The sequence below is a fragment of the Phacochoerus africanus genome, chromosome 15, assembly GCF_016906955.1.
Source record: "Phacochoerus africanus isolate WHEZ1 chromosome 15, ROS_Pafr_v1, whole genome shotgun sequence".
In the NCBI taxonomy this organism is placed as follows: Eukaryota; Metazoa; Chordata; class Mammalia; order Artiodactyla; family Suidae; genus Phacochoerus; species Phacochoerus africanus.
The window spans coordinates 43,052,197-43,066,242 of NC_062558.1; the positions used below are offsets into that span (position 1 = coordinate 43,052,197).

The 14,046-nt window shown below is 46.1% G+C and overlaps 1 protein-coding gene across 6 annotated transcripts in view; it reads left to right on the top strand.

Moving 5' to 3' along the window:
• Nucleotides 1-14,046, top strand: part of SGSM1 (small G protein signaling modulator 1) — a 91,891-nt gene that overhangs the window by 50,340 nt on the left and 27,505 nt on the right. For 4 of the 6 annotated variants that reach the window (XM_047760514.1, XM_047760515.1, XM_047760516.1 and 1 more), the window contains exons 13-17: nt 3,767-3,931; nt 5,816-5,954; nt 6,586-6,650; nt 9,030-9,175; nt 12,944-13,072. In XM_047760514.1, the coding sequence (XP_047616470.1) occupies nt 3,767-3,931; nt 5,816-5,954; nt 6,586-6,650; nt 9,030-9,175; nt 12,944-13,072 (644 nt within the window). The remainder of the gene's footprint in view (nt 1-3,766; nt 3,932-5,815; nt 5,955-6,585; nt 6,651-9,029; nt 9,176-12,943; nt 13,073-14,046) is intronic. The other 2 variants (XM_047760517.1, XM_047760519.1) reach the window with 1 other exon arrangement.

Here is a 14,046-nt window from a genome sequence, read left to right on the forward strand (position 1 = left end):
TGGGTTATAATCGGTGCCTACCTGGAGCAGCCCTTAGCCAGTGACCAGCAGGAGTTGGGTATAAACACCTCAACTCCTTCACCCCTGGGTGAAAACACAGTGAAATGTGTGTCTTGCACATGTCCTAAAGGTCCCCCCACGAGATCAAGCACTAGTTGCCCGTAGTGGTAGCCTACATGGCAACCAGTCTGTTACTCCCTTCACCTCTACCCTACCTGTGCTTCTTGGGAGCATCTCCCAACTTGCACTGGAATCCTTATCTGCCTTTGAGGAAACCCCAACTAACTTAGTGTTAGAACAGGGTCTCTCTCTTTTCTTTTCTCTTTTTCTTTCTTTCTTTCTTTTTTTTTTTTTTTTTTGTCATTTTAGGGCCACCCCTGCAGCATATGGAAGTTCCCAGGCTAGGAGTTGAATCAGAGCTACAGCTGCCGGCCTACACCACAGCCACACCAACATCAGATCCGAGCCGCATCTGTGACCTACACCACAGCTCATGGCAACGCCGGATCCTTAATCCACTGAACGAGGCCAAGGATGGAACCTTTGTCCTCATGGATCCTAGTCAGGTTCATTTCCGCTGAGGCACTGTGGGAACTCCCAGACGGACTACTTCTTTATGGTTAAGGGCAGTCCTGGTCACTGTGGGATGTTAAGCAGCATCCCTGGTATCCACTCACTAGCTGCCAAGAAGCAAATCTGCCCCCGCCACCAACGCCAAGTTGTGACAAACAGAAATGTCTCCATACATTGCCAAGTGTCCTCTGGGGAAAAGAGCACCTCACTGCTTTCAAGTCTGCCACTGCAGGGTGGCCAAGTGTCTGGCCTTCTCTGGGCCTCATTTCCTTGTCTAGAAAATAGGGATAATAGCATGACCCACCCAGGATCATATTCTTAGAAGTGAGTTCAATGAAACATCGGATGCCTAATCTCACACTTTACAAATGCCCAGGGAGCAGTGGTAGGTCTCACGTACTAAGTGCCACTGTATGCCAAGCCCACTTCTGGCCTCTCTCCATGTCTTGATTCACTTAATCCTCAGCACAGCCCTCCCAGGCAGGTACCATTGTCATTACCACCCCTCATTCTTCAGAGGAGGAAAACGGAGGCTCAGAAAGGTTAAGAAACTGGTCAAGGGTTGCACAGCTAATGCTTGACGTGGCTGGCATTTGAACCCAGGTGGTCTAACTCCAGAGTTTGTGCCTCTTACAACCAGTCCATGCAGATTATTTTGTTGGGAGGTTGGGTAGGGCATTGTGGTTTCACTCCTTTCATCCTCAGGGGCAGACTCAGACTGGTGGAAATGGTGACCCCCATATTTGGTTGATTTTCTTAGGACTCTGGGCCCTACACAGTTAATAAAACAATCACATTATAGTTTTCATCTGTGAGGCCTATAAAGTCCTTTCTGAAGAAGTACCTAAATCAGAAATCAGCAAAACCCCTTCCTATGGGCCAAATTCTGCCCTCTGGTTGTTTTTGTAAGTAAAGTTTTATTAGAACATGACCCAGTCCATCCACTGGTTGCTTTTCAGCCATCACTGCAGAGTTGAATAGCTGGGAGGGAGACTGCATGGCCCACAAGGCCAAAAACATTTATTGTCTGGCCTTTTGCAGAAAAAGTTTGTAGATGCCTGCCTTAAATAATAAGAGAGAAGAGTTTCTCCCTGTGGGAGGGAAGATGTGGCCACAGATATTTCAAAACCCCTTTCTGTGTCTTCTCATCCCTGTCTCCACCACCTGTTTCTGTGCCTGCACCTTGTACACAGCGGAGGCAAAGACAAGTTCTAAAGCATTTAGGCAGGCTCATAAACTGACATTTCCAGAAGGGCGTATCCAGACCCTTCTGTCTCAAAAACTGTCTCTGCACCATCTGGTATGGGAGGCAAGAGCCACATCTGATCCCGAGCACTTGAAATGGGGTTCATCCAAATTGAGGTGTGTGGTAGGAGTTCTTGTCATGGCTCAGTGGAAACAAATCTGACTAGTACCTATGAGTTTGAAGGTTTGATCCCAGGCCTCACTCAGTGGGTTAAGGATCTGGCATTGCCGTGAGCTGTGGTGTAGGTTGCAGAGGTGGCTCAGATCTGGCGTTGCTGTGGCTGTGGTGTAGGCTGGCAGCTGTAGCTCCAATTAGACCCCTAGCCTGGGAACCTCCATATGCTATGGGTGTGGCCCTAAAAAGACAAAAAAAAAAAAAAATCCAAGTCTTTGGAGTTCTTGTCATGGCGCAACAGAAATGAATCAGACTAGGAACCGTGAGGTTGAAGGTTCGATCCCTGGCCTCAATTTAGAATCTGGCATTGCTGAGAGCTGTGGTGTAGGTTACAGATGCGGCTTGGATCCCATGTTGCTGTGGCTGGCAGCTGTAGCTCCGGTTAGACCCCTAGTCTGGGAACCTCCATATGCCATGGATGCGGCCCTAAAAAAGCACACACACACACAGAAAAAAAGATGTGTTGTAAGCATATGATGCACACTGGATTTTGAAGACTTTGTACCAAGAGAAAGAATGCAGAATATCTCATTAATAATTTTACATCGATTTGATATTAGAATGATAACATTTGGGGTATAGTGTTGAGATTGATTTCACCTGTTTCTTCTTACCCTTTTAGTGTGACTACTAGGAAATTTTAAATTATGCATTTGGCTCACATTGGATTTGTACTGGCCAGTGCAGGGTTTCTGAGACTCGGCACTGTTCACATTTGGGGCTGAATAATTCATTGTTTGTGTGTGGAAGGGGACAGGGTCTTGTACAATGTAAGATGTTGAGCAGCATCCCTGCCTTCTAACAGTAGATGTTAGTTACAAATAGAGTTAATTCTCAAGTTTTGACAACCAAAAACATCTCCAGACATCACCAAGAGTCCCTTGGGAGGCTAAAATTACCCCAGTTAAGAATCGCTGATCTAGGGCGAAGATGGTTTGGGAAGACAACAGCCAATGGGAAAACAGCTGGAGAGTATGAACAGGATCACAGGGTCTGATCCTCTGGGCTGGAAGCCCCACTCTACCACTTATTAGTTGGATGGTCTTGGACATGCTGCTTGAAATCTCTGTGCCTCAGTCTTCCAGTCTGTAAAAGGGGATAGTGATAGGACTTGAGCTCAGTAAGTGACAGCTATTGTTGGTGGGAAGAGAAGGGAGGACTTTAGTCAAAAAGATCAGCTATGGGAGTTCCCATCGTGGCGCAGTGGTTAACGAATCCGACTAGGAACCATGAGGTTGCGGATTCAATCCCTGGCCTTGCTCAGTGGGTTAAGGATCCAGCATTGCCATGAGCTGTAGTGTAGGTTGCAGACAAGGCTCAGATCTGGCGTTGCTGTGGCTGTGGCATGCGGCTCCGATTAGACCCCTAGCCTGGGAACCTCTATATGCCTCAAGTGCGGCCCTAAAAAAAGGACAAAAGAAAAAAAAAAAAAAAAGACCACCTATGCCAGTGACTACCTTATGAGGCTTTGGGTAAGTGTGTCATCATTCTGAGCCTCAGTTTTCTCTTCTGCAAAAATATGAAAAGAAATGCATTCTTTGCAGGGTCATTAGGGATAAGGCAGTCCTTGCAGAGCATGGCACTTGGCACATAATAGGCACTTTATAAATGTCAGCATTCTTTCTTCCTCTAATCAAGCACAATCCATGGGAACTGTGTGGAACAGGGTAGGGGAAAGGTTCAAGCCCTAGGGAGTTGGTTCTTCCCTCTTTTTCAATGTTCCACCCATCACAGACCTTCCATTCACCATTGCTTTTTATTTTGTCTCTTAAGTTGCTTCTGACCCCTTGGGCAGCACTTCCCCTGTCTCCGTGGGCACTGCTTGGATGGTGGTTCCTGTGGGCCGGTCCGTGTTAGTGGTGGCCAGGGGGAGTCGGTGGGCACAAACCAGATGGGACACCACCCTCCCCACATCGATCCTGAAACAGCAGCCCCCCAGTAATGTCTGGGCTAACCCCAAATCCCTGGGGCTGGGTGCTGGCCACCTCTGCCATGTTGTCATTTGAGTCTTAGTCCTGGAGGAGATGGAGGCAGGAGAAAAATTGATTTCTCCACGCTGTCCTGCCTCCACACTGCAGGACACAGGTTAAAGTGTTGTGTGTTCAGTAGCAGAGGGACCCATGGGTGATGCCTGCAAGGATGTGAGGGGCTGGAGGTGAGAGGTATGCTTGCCATACCTGGGTGAAACTGATCAGTACTTTCCCTGTGATTGGCTGAGAACTGGGATGTTTTCCTAGAACATTTTACAGGGGCTTACTGGTCTTTCTTGACCAGCTCATTGGTGAGTCTACGTGAGGATGAGGTTAACAAGCCATTTTTGGTGACCTCAGGAACCTCATTCTGTAAGCAGCTTTTTATTCTCTTATTGATTGTTGTCAGCTATGGAGCTGTGACGACTAGTAGGGCCAGGTCCGTAGCTCTCCCTCCCTTAGTGCCCAAAGGAACAGGCCAGGTGTTGCCAGTAATCCTTGAGGTGGCATGGCTCATGGGACAAATGTGTACCTGCCTTAATTTCCTAAAACGGGGCTTGGCAAACTATGGTCCGCAAGCCAGATCCACCCTCATTCTGTACAGCCCATGAACTGAGAATGGTGTTTACATGTTTAGATAATTGTAAAAAATCAAAAGGGTAATACTTTGTGACACATGAATACAATTTGAAATTCACATTATGGTGTCCATAAATGGAGTTTTATTAGAACATACCCATGCTCATTTGCTTGCATTTCTCTTATGGCTACTTTTGAACTAGGACAGCAGAGTTGAATGGTTATGATAGCAACCAGATGGCTTGCAAACTCTAAAACATTTTTCTACTTGGCCCTTTACAGAAAATATTTATGAACACTGTCCTAGAGAAAAAAAAAAAATCTTTTTTTGCACCAAGAATCCAGGAAATTACCTGTAGAAATTTTAATGCCTGGGTCACCAGTATATTTGTTCTGAAGCCTTGCAGATACTGTGATTTTCATGGAGCTGGGAAAGAAAACAGTAAGAGAAACTATAAGTGCTATATTCTTGGGAGCAATTGATCAAGAACCACCAGTGCCCAAGAGTTAGGAGATCATTTGTGTCTTTTTGGTTCTTAAATGTGTCTGCTCCCTCAAAACTGTTTTTGAAACTCATGGTCAAGGGCTATATCTCCAGGAGGCTGTAATCCAGTAGGTCAGGGTGGGGTATAGGCATAGTGCTTTTTAACAAGCCCCTCACATGATTCTGTGGGGTCGCCAACGTATTTGAGCCTCTTGCTGGAGCAGCTATAGGCTCAGGACCATGGACAGCGCAGGCTCGCTTGTCAATGGAGACTCCACTGGGTCCCCGGCCGCTGGGTGCCCTGCCTCACCTGTTGAGTCAGGCTCCCTTCCATCTCACCACCAGGAGCTCCCAATGAGACCTGCCTCTGGGGACTTGAGGCCATCAGCCTTGCCCAGAAGTCCCCAGCAGGCCCCCCTTCCTTCCTGCCAGCCTCCTTTGAGGACAGCTGAATGACAACATGGTGAGGCTTGGCCTCCTGCTCTGGGATTGGGCTTGTTTACTTGGCTCTGGTCTCTTACTCTCTGATCTCTTCCTGTCTCTTCAGCTGTCATCAGCTCTGTCCATCTGCTGGGGGTCCAAAATCTTGGTGGTGGCTTTTATTGGCTTGGATGGGCGCAAGGACCTGGGTCAGAGACTGATTGGGGTCGCTGTTTCCTTCTGTGACATTCAGGGTCTTTCCCTATCCTTGTGCTGGTCTGGGGGTGAGCTGCTTGCTTTGGGATGAAGTTTCCATGACCCGCATAGGCTTAACCACGGCTCTTCCTCTGTCCCTTGTACCCACCACAGTCCCCCAGGACCTGATGGATGTCTCTGTGAGCAACCTGCCATCCCTATGGCAACCCAGCCCCCGGAAATCCTCCTGCTCATCCTGCTCACAGAGTGGCTCTGCTGATGGTGGCTCGACAAATAGCTGCAACCATGAGAGGTAGGAGGGGCTTGAGCTGTAGAGGAAGGGAATGGAAGGATTTACCAGAGATTTGCAGATGCCCATTTCTTTCCCTGCACTGAATTCAGAGGGGTGAACATAGGCTATGGAATTATCCATGTCTAGGTTAAATCCTAGCCTTGTAAAGTCCTAGCTGTTGGAACTTCCTTTTGTGTATCGGTCAGAATAAACAAGGTTATGTCACTGTAACAAACAATCCTAAAATCTAAGTGGTTTATTACAACAAGGGATTGTGTATCCTGCATCTTTGTGTCTATCATAGGTCAGCTGGGGGCTCTGCTTTCTCCCCATTAAAGAGCCTGGCAGATGGAGCCACCACTGTCTTGAATATTACAAATCATAGTCACCATGGGAAAGATAGCTCTGGCTGTGTACTGGTGGAATCACCTCCACCAAGACCATAGGGACAGAGCTGCAGAGGAAGTAACTCCCAAGTGAAAAACAGAAGAAGGGACAGAAATGCTATGTAGGTAGAAACAGTAGTAACCCCATAGTCCACCTGACTGGCTGGTTTTAATCTGCTCCCTAGAGATAACAAGTTATGCTCCTCTCCAGAAAACCTGGGTTGTGTGTGGCTCTATACTGTATCTTTCTTTTTCTTTACTTTCAGGGCTCCCTTGAAGCTTCTCTGTGACAATATGAAGTACCAGATACTTTCCAGAGCCTTCTATGGATGTGCGTATTGGCCTTATTTGCCATGTGCTTTCCAGGGAGCATTTATTCAGTGCCTACTGCATGCCAGCAATATCAGGGGAAGGAGCCTGGCTCTGCATCTCTGTTTCCTAGATATCTAGTTTTGGTGAAGCTAGGTTAACCTTTCTGAGCTTCAATTACCTCATTTACAGATTGGAGGTAAATTTTCTCCCTTGGTCCTAAAAGAGAGCAGTAAACAATGGGTCTCCTTGCTGGAAGGTGTTTGGTTTCATCAACATTGCATCTCCAGTACCCTTTTTTTTTTTCTTTTTTGTTTTTTTGCCTTTTCTAGGGCTGCTCCCGTGGCATATGGAGATTCCCAGGCTAGGAGTCTAATTGGAGCTGTTGCTGCTGGCCTTCGCCCCAGCCACAGCAACACCGGATCCGAGACACTTTTGCGACCTACCCCACAGCTCACGGCAACGCTGGATCCTTAACTCAATGAGCAAGGGCAGGGATCGAACCCGCAACCTCCTGGTTCCTAGTCGGATTTGTTAACCACTGTGCCACAACAGGAACTCCTCCAGTACCCACTTTAGAAGGTTTGTTTTCAGGATTGGAAGGGAGGCGCGTGTAAAACCCTAACACCTAGCATTGCATGCAGTCAATGCTCAGTAAATATTAGTTCCTTTCTCCTATAGGCAGAAGTAGAAGAGTAAGTAAGGTGGCCCGATCCCTTCCCAAGAATTCAAAAACTAAATTCATAATACAGGTACTGTGATTATTTCCAATTAACAGATGAGGAAACTGAGGCACAGAAAGGCAAAGTGAATTGCCCTAGGTCACACAGCTAATAAGCAGTAGAGCTGAGACTCAAACCCAGCCCTGCCTGATGGCAAAGACTGTTTTTCCCCTCTGCAATGTTGATTCTTAGCAGGTTTTATTTCTCCCACCTCACAAGTTAGATGGAGAAGATAAAACGTGTATATTTTCAGGAATTCTAGAAAAGTGTTGCTTCATCCTGCCTAGGCCTGCAAAATAATAGTGCAGGTTGTATCTGCGTGGAGAGACAGGGAAAGTGTGAACTCCCCAGTATGGAGGTTTTGTCTGTTCTGTTATTACCCATCCCCAGCGCCTAATGCAGGGCTTGGCACGGAGGAGGCACTGGGCGAGTATTTATGAAACCACAATGGAAGAGCTTCCAGGAAGAAAGGATGAGGGTCGAGATGGGCTTGATGTTGTCAGACGCGGCCCCTCCCTGCTGGTGGTTGAGAGCCTAGGTTCTAGAGCCAGACAGCCTGCATTTAGATCCCAACTCCACACCTAGCAACATGACCTGGGCAACTGATGCACATGGACTATGCCTTGGTTTTCCCACGTATAAAATGGGCCTGGTAAGGGTGCCTGCTTCATGGAGTTCTTTTTGTGGCTCAGCATGTTATGAACCCAACTGGTATCCATAAGAATGCAGGTTCGATCCCTGTTCTCACTCAGTGGGTTAAGGATCTGGTGTTGCTCAGGCTGTGGTATAGGCTGGCAGCTTTAGCTCCAATTCGACCCCTAGCCTGGGAACTTTCATATGCCACAGGTGTGTCCCTAAAAAGCAAAAAAAAAAAAAAAAAAAGTACCTGCTTCATAGGGTTGTAGTGAGAACCAGCTAAGTTGTCTAAGAGTGTGTAAGCGCTGGAAACAGCTCCTTGGGAGCAGCATATGTGCTATATAGGTGTCAGCTATTTTATCATCATCATCATAATTGTCACGATTATCCGTGTTGTTGATTGAGGTGAGTGATTGGGCTCCAGAGGTCCAGGGTCTTCTCTGGGACTTGAGGATGAGAAGGTGGAATCAGGGAGCCAGATGGAAGCAGCTGGGTAAGCACAAATACAGGCCAGTATTGCTGAGTGCTTTCTAAGTGCCAGGATTGTACCGTCCAGGTGCCCAAGGTGGAGCAGGTAAAGGGTGGCAGGGCCATCTTTGAAAACAAAGCAGGTGCCCTCAGCATATCCCCAGCTCCTGACTTGCCAGGGCCTTCTTTATCCAGCTGCAGTTTGAACAAGAGTTGCACTTCTCTCCCATCCCTTTCTCTTGGTGTGGATTGGAGGCATCCCAAGGCACAGAGTCACTGGCCCTTTCCTACCTGTGAGTTAAATGCCTTGGTTTCCAGTAGAGGAGGTGGTATCATCCTGACTGAGGCTGAGAAAGGTGACATGACTTCCCCAGGATCCTAGGGCTATTAAGTAGTTAAGCCAGCAAGTGACTTTGCCCCCTCGAAGGCTCACCTTTCTTATCTGGAAAAGGGGGATGATGACAATTGCTGGTCACGAGGGTTCAGTAAGACTGTGAGTAGGACAGCACTTTGGAGACTTTCTGAGACAAGGTGAGGGTGGTGAACTGTGACACTTTCCCTCCCTCCCCTGGCAGGGCTTGCCTACTGCAGACACCTGTCCACCGTGAGGACCCACCTGTCAGCCCTCGTCAATCACATGATAGTGTCTCCGGACTTGCCCTGCGATGCTGGACACGGCTTGACAGCTGGGATCTGGGAGCAGTACCTTCAGGACAGCACAGTAAGGCTTGGTCTGGCTCGGCTTGCAGTGGGGCAGAGACTGTGGGGGAGCTGTCTTATCATCCGAGGAATAGACCCACCTGCTATGGGGATTCATGAATGCTTTGACATCCTTGGGTTCTACATGTACAAATGGAAGGCCCCCTTCTCTCCTTGAGAGTTCTGACACCCATCACCTACTCCTGCCCCCAGAGATGAGGATCAAGGAGGGTGGAAAATACGTATGTTCTCTGGAAGGAGTAAAGAGTGAGTTGATCCGTAAGCATTTATTAAGCATCAGCTGAATGCTCAGTCCTGTATGAAGTGCTATTAAGTCCCTAGCCAGGAAGAATTTACAGTCCAGTTGGCTACTTAGAATGATGAGAGTAGGTAAGTTAGAGGGAGGCAGCTGGACGGGACCAAGAAACCCCCACTATATTCAAAATTCTTTTTCTCTCATCTTTGTCTTAGGACCTGAGAATGCTACTATTAAGTATTTCACCTGGAGATAGATTTCTAAGATTTTCTTTTTAGAATACAATGTCCCTGGAAGGAAAATATTTGTGTGTGAAAAAAAGTTGCATGGTGAAATAATTTGGGAAACAAGACCACACAGCTGTTCTGTATCCTGGAGGACTTGTCAGAGCCTTGGCTATGCCGATATGCTTGTCACGCTCAGGAAATTGGGGGAGTGTGGGAGAGAATATGGAACATTCCTACCAGTGTATGCGACCACCAGGACCTTTGTTAGAAAAGCACCTCCCGTAGGTGGTGGGGTACAAAATCTACTTTGAGAAATACTAGTTTGCTGCCAAGATCAGGCATTTGGAGGAGATACCCATTTCCTCCAGGCTGGGTGAATCTCGTGACTAAGTCAGGTAGTTGCATTTCCACCTGGGCCCTAGGGAGGACCAAGCTGGTGAGCCCCTGGGTTGGCCTGGCTTCCCCACTTTGAGAAAAGGTGCTATTCTGTGAATTAATCTGAGAACACCGGAGGACTCAGACTGGTTCCGAGCAGAAAGGTGGTTTTACTTTTTTGCTAAAAGAGTTGTTCTTCAAAAACAACCTGAGGAATGTCTACTTCCTATAACAATTCAAAGAATAAAGAATGCAGGTGTACAGAATTTATTTTTTTATTTTTATTTTTATTTACTTTTTGTTTTTTGTCTTTTTAGGGCCATACCCAGGGCATATGGAAGTTCCAAGGCTAGGGGTCAAATGGGAGCTGCAGCTGCTGGCCTACACCATAGCCATAGCAATGCTGGATCCTTACCCACTGAGCAATGCCAGGGGTTGAACCCAGGTCCTCATGAATACTAGTTGGGTCCATTAACCGCTGAGCCACAACGGGAACTCCCAGAATTTTTTAAAAGTTTTTTTTTTAATATAATTTCTCTCTCTGCTATACCTCACTTAGTTCTGGTCCCCTGAATTAATGAATATTATCAGTTTGTTGTAGACCCTGCCATACATTTCCTGTTCATAAAAATCTATAGTTATATCTATGTAGATATAGGTGAAACAATTATTTTTTTTAATGAGGTGACATTATATTTTCATTTTAAGTAACCAACTTACTTTTATATCATGGCTGCCTTTTGACTCTCTAGGTAAAATATTACATTTTAGAACCTTAGCACCTCATGGGTGGTAGATCGTAGTTTATTCAAATCTTTCCCTAATGATGGACATCTGGGCTCTTCCTTTCTCTTTTTCTTTTTTATTATCTCAAACAATACTACAGTCAATATCTTTATAAGCATATACCTTTTGGTACTAGTTCTCTTTTGAGGGTAGATTCCTAGAAATAAAACTGATTGATGTCCATTTTAAACTTGAATAGATATACCAGCTTACTTTCTCAAAAGGTTAGACTGTTCATAATCCATAGCAGTTTGCAAAAGTGCACATTTCCTGAGGAAATCAGGAGATTTATAGACTTTCAGACTTCACTCCAGCTTTACTGATTGAGCATCTCTAAGAGTGAGGCCCAAGAATTTGTATTTCTGTAAGTTCCCCAAATGCCCCTAGTGATCTCTCTGATTTGGGAGGCACTACTCCAAGGACAAATTGGTTGAAACAAGAAATAGTCAAAAGTGAATCTTTTTCATCTAATGCTCCTGCAACCCTTTCACAACCTGCTTGGTTGCATCATTGTGTCAGGGTGCACTGAGCTGCAGTAACACATAGTCCCTGCTGTTTTACTTGCTGGACACCATAGAGGTGTATTGCTCACTTAACAGTCCTGGGTATGCATTCCTGGTGAGTGGGCATCTCTCCTCCCTCTAGAGGTTCAGGGGTCTTTCAGTCTTGTGGCCCCACCATCCTCCTGAACCTCAAGGTCATCTGCTTCCAGCCAGCAGAGGGGAAATGGAGAATGTGAAGGGAGTACACCAGCATCTTCAAAGCCCTGGCCTGAAAATGGATTGTGTCACTTCCTCTCACATCCCATTGGCTAGAACCCAGTCATGTGGCCACACCTATGTGCCAGGGAAGCTGGGAGATAGAGTCCAGCAGTGGACTCCAGGAGAAAAGGACATGGACTTTTGATAAAGTGCTCGCAGCCTCAGCACCAAGTAGTTCTCTAATTTTTTTCTTGGCTATGCCTGCAGCATGTGGGAGTTCCCAGGCCAGGGGTGAAACCTACACCACAGCCATGATCCAGGATACTACAGTGCCCACTCTGGGTCCTTAACCCACTGTGCTACAAGGGAATACCTAGTGCTCTGATTTTTAAACAGTGTTGACAAGACCTTCTATACCATATAAATTAAAATTCCCAAGAGGAACAAAATGGCTGGTTTTGCCATTGTGGTTGGGTATATTTAAGACTAGTGTTAGGATATAAAATATGCTTTTAATTTTCAAATGCGAAGTAAAGAGGCAGGGGAAATAGGACCCTAGTGACCTTCAGAGCACCCTTCCTGCAGTCATGAGTACTCTATGCATACACACACACACACACACACACACACACACACATGACCTGCTGGTCTCCCAGCTCAACTGCTTGACAAATTGTGTCTGAAAAGCCTTTGCCTAAAAATGAATTTCAAAAAAGAAAGAGAAAAAATCTATTCCACAATACAGGTGCTGAAGACATCCTAGTATGTATCAAAGTTATTAGTGTATGAAGTACCAGCTGAAAATGATTCCTTTTGGGTTTAATTTCCCCTATAACAATTTTCTTAGTGCTGCATCAAGATCAATAACTCTGAGATAATATTTCCCAAAAAAGTCCAGTATACAAAACTGACTAAAAATTAAGTAGAAGTGGAAGTTCCCTGGTGACCTAGTAGTCAAGGACTTGGCATTGTCACTGCTATAGCTTGGGTTCAATCCCAGGACAGAAATTTTTATATGCTGCAGGCCTAGCCAAAAGAAAATTAAGTAGAAATGTTAATTCATTATATTCTGGCCTTTTGAATTTATTTTTTTTTTTTCAAAGGTGGGTTCACCCTCAACCTATTCTGGATCTTACTTTTTTCCACTTAACAATTCAGATTGATCTTTTTGTGTAGCTTCTCATAAATGCACCTCCCACCCTTTTTACACTGCAGGTGGTATCCCCATGTAGGGATACAGAGCTCCCCCATTGGTGAGCAGGTGGGGGGTCCTGGGGTTTTGCTTTTTCAGACAATGCCACAGTGGATATCCGGGTCCCCATGGCCTTGCTTGTTTACAGCGTGATCCCTGAGGGCTTGGTCTGAGAAGCAGGATTTGCTGGGTCACAGAGCCCATCTCCTGGTTTTCTGTTGATCAAACCCTTTGCTTCCTCCACCAACCACAGAGTTATGAGGAGCAGGAGCTGCTGCGTCTCATCTACTATGGGGGCATCCAGCCGGAGATCCGCAAAGCCGTGTGGCCCTTTCTCCTGGGCCACTACCAGTTTGGGATGACAGAAACAGAAAGGAAGGAGGTTGGTTACCCCTGATGGGCGGTGGGGTCTGTGGAAACAAAAAGGAGCCAGGTACTGTAGGGCTGGGGGTGTTCGGATCCCTTGGTGGACCAAGGTGAGGGTCAGAGAAATATGGAGGAGCCAGAAAGCTCGAGGGAAGCACTGTCCAATACAACACAAGCCAGATGTCATTTTTTTTTTCTTTTTTAGGGTCGCACCTTCGGCATATGGAAGTTCCCAGGCTAGGGGTGGCATCGGAGCTGTAGCCACTGCCTATATCCAAGCCGTGTCTGCGACCTACACCACAGCTCATGGTAACGCTGGATCCTTAACCCACTGAGCAAGGCCAGGGATAGAACCTGTGTCCTCATGGATGCTAGTCAGATTTGCTTCTGCTGAGCCATGACGGGAACTCCCTAGATGTCATTTTTAATGAACTTTTTATTTTGAGCTAATGATAGATTCCCATGTACTTTTCAGAAATAATGCAGAGACATCTCATGTATCCTTTACCCAGTTTCCCCCAATGGTAACTTATGCAAAACTGTAATATAACATCACAACCAGGGTATTGACATTGACATGGATATACTGGTAATATATTGATCTTTATTTTTATTTTTAAATTTTTTTATGGCTGTACCCACAGCATATGGAAGTTTCCAGGCTTGGGGTCTAATCAGAGCTGTAGCCGTTGACCTATGTCACAGCCGCAGCAATGCCAGATAACCCACCGCATCTGTGACCTAAACCACAGCTTGTAGCAGTGCTGGATCCTTAACCCACAGAGCGAGGCCAGCAATCAAACCCTCATCCTCATAGACACTGTGTTGGGTTCTTAACCCACTGAGCCACAATAGGAACTCCTCAATCTTTATTTTTAAAGTCCATATTTTATTCCCTTTCTTTTTTCTTTTTGTTTATAGTAAATATGTGTGTATTTTTAATTGAAATAAAGTTGACTTACAGTATTATATTAGTTTCAGGTGTACAGC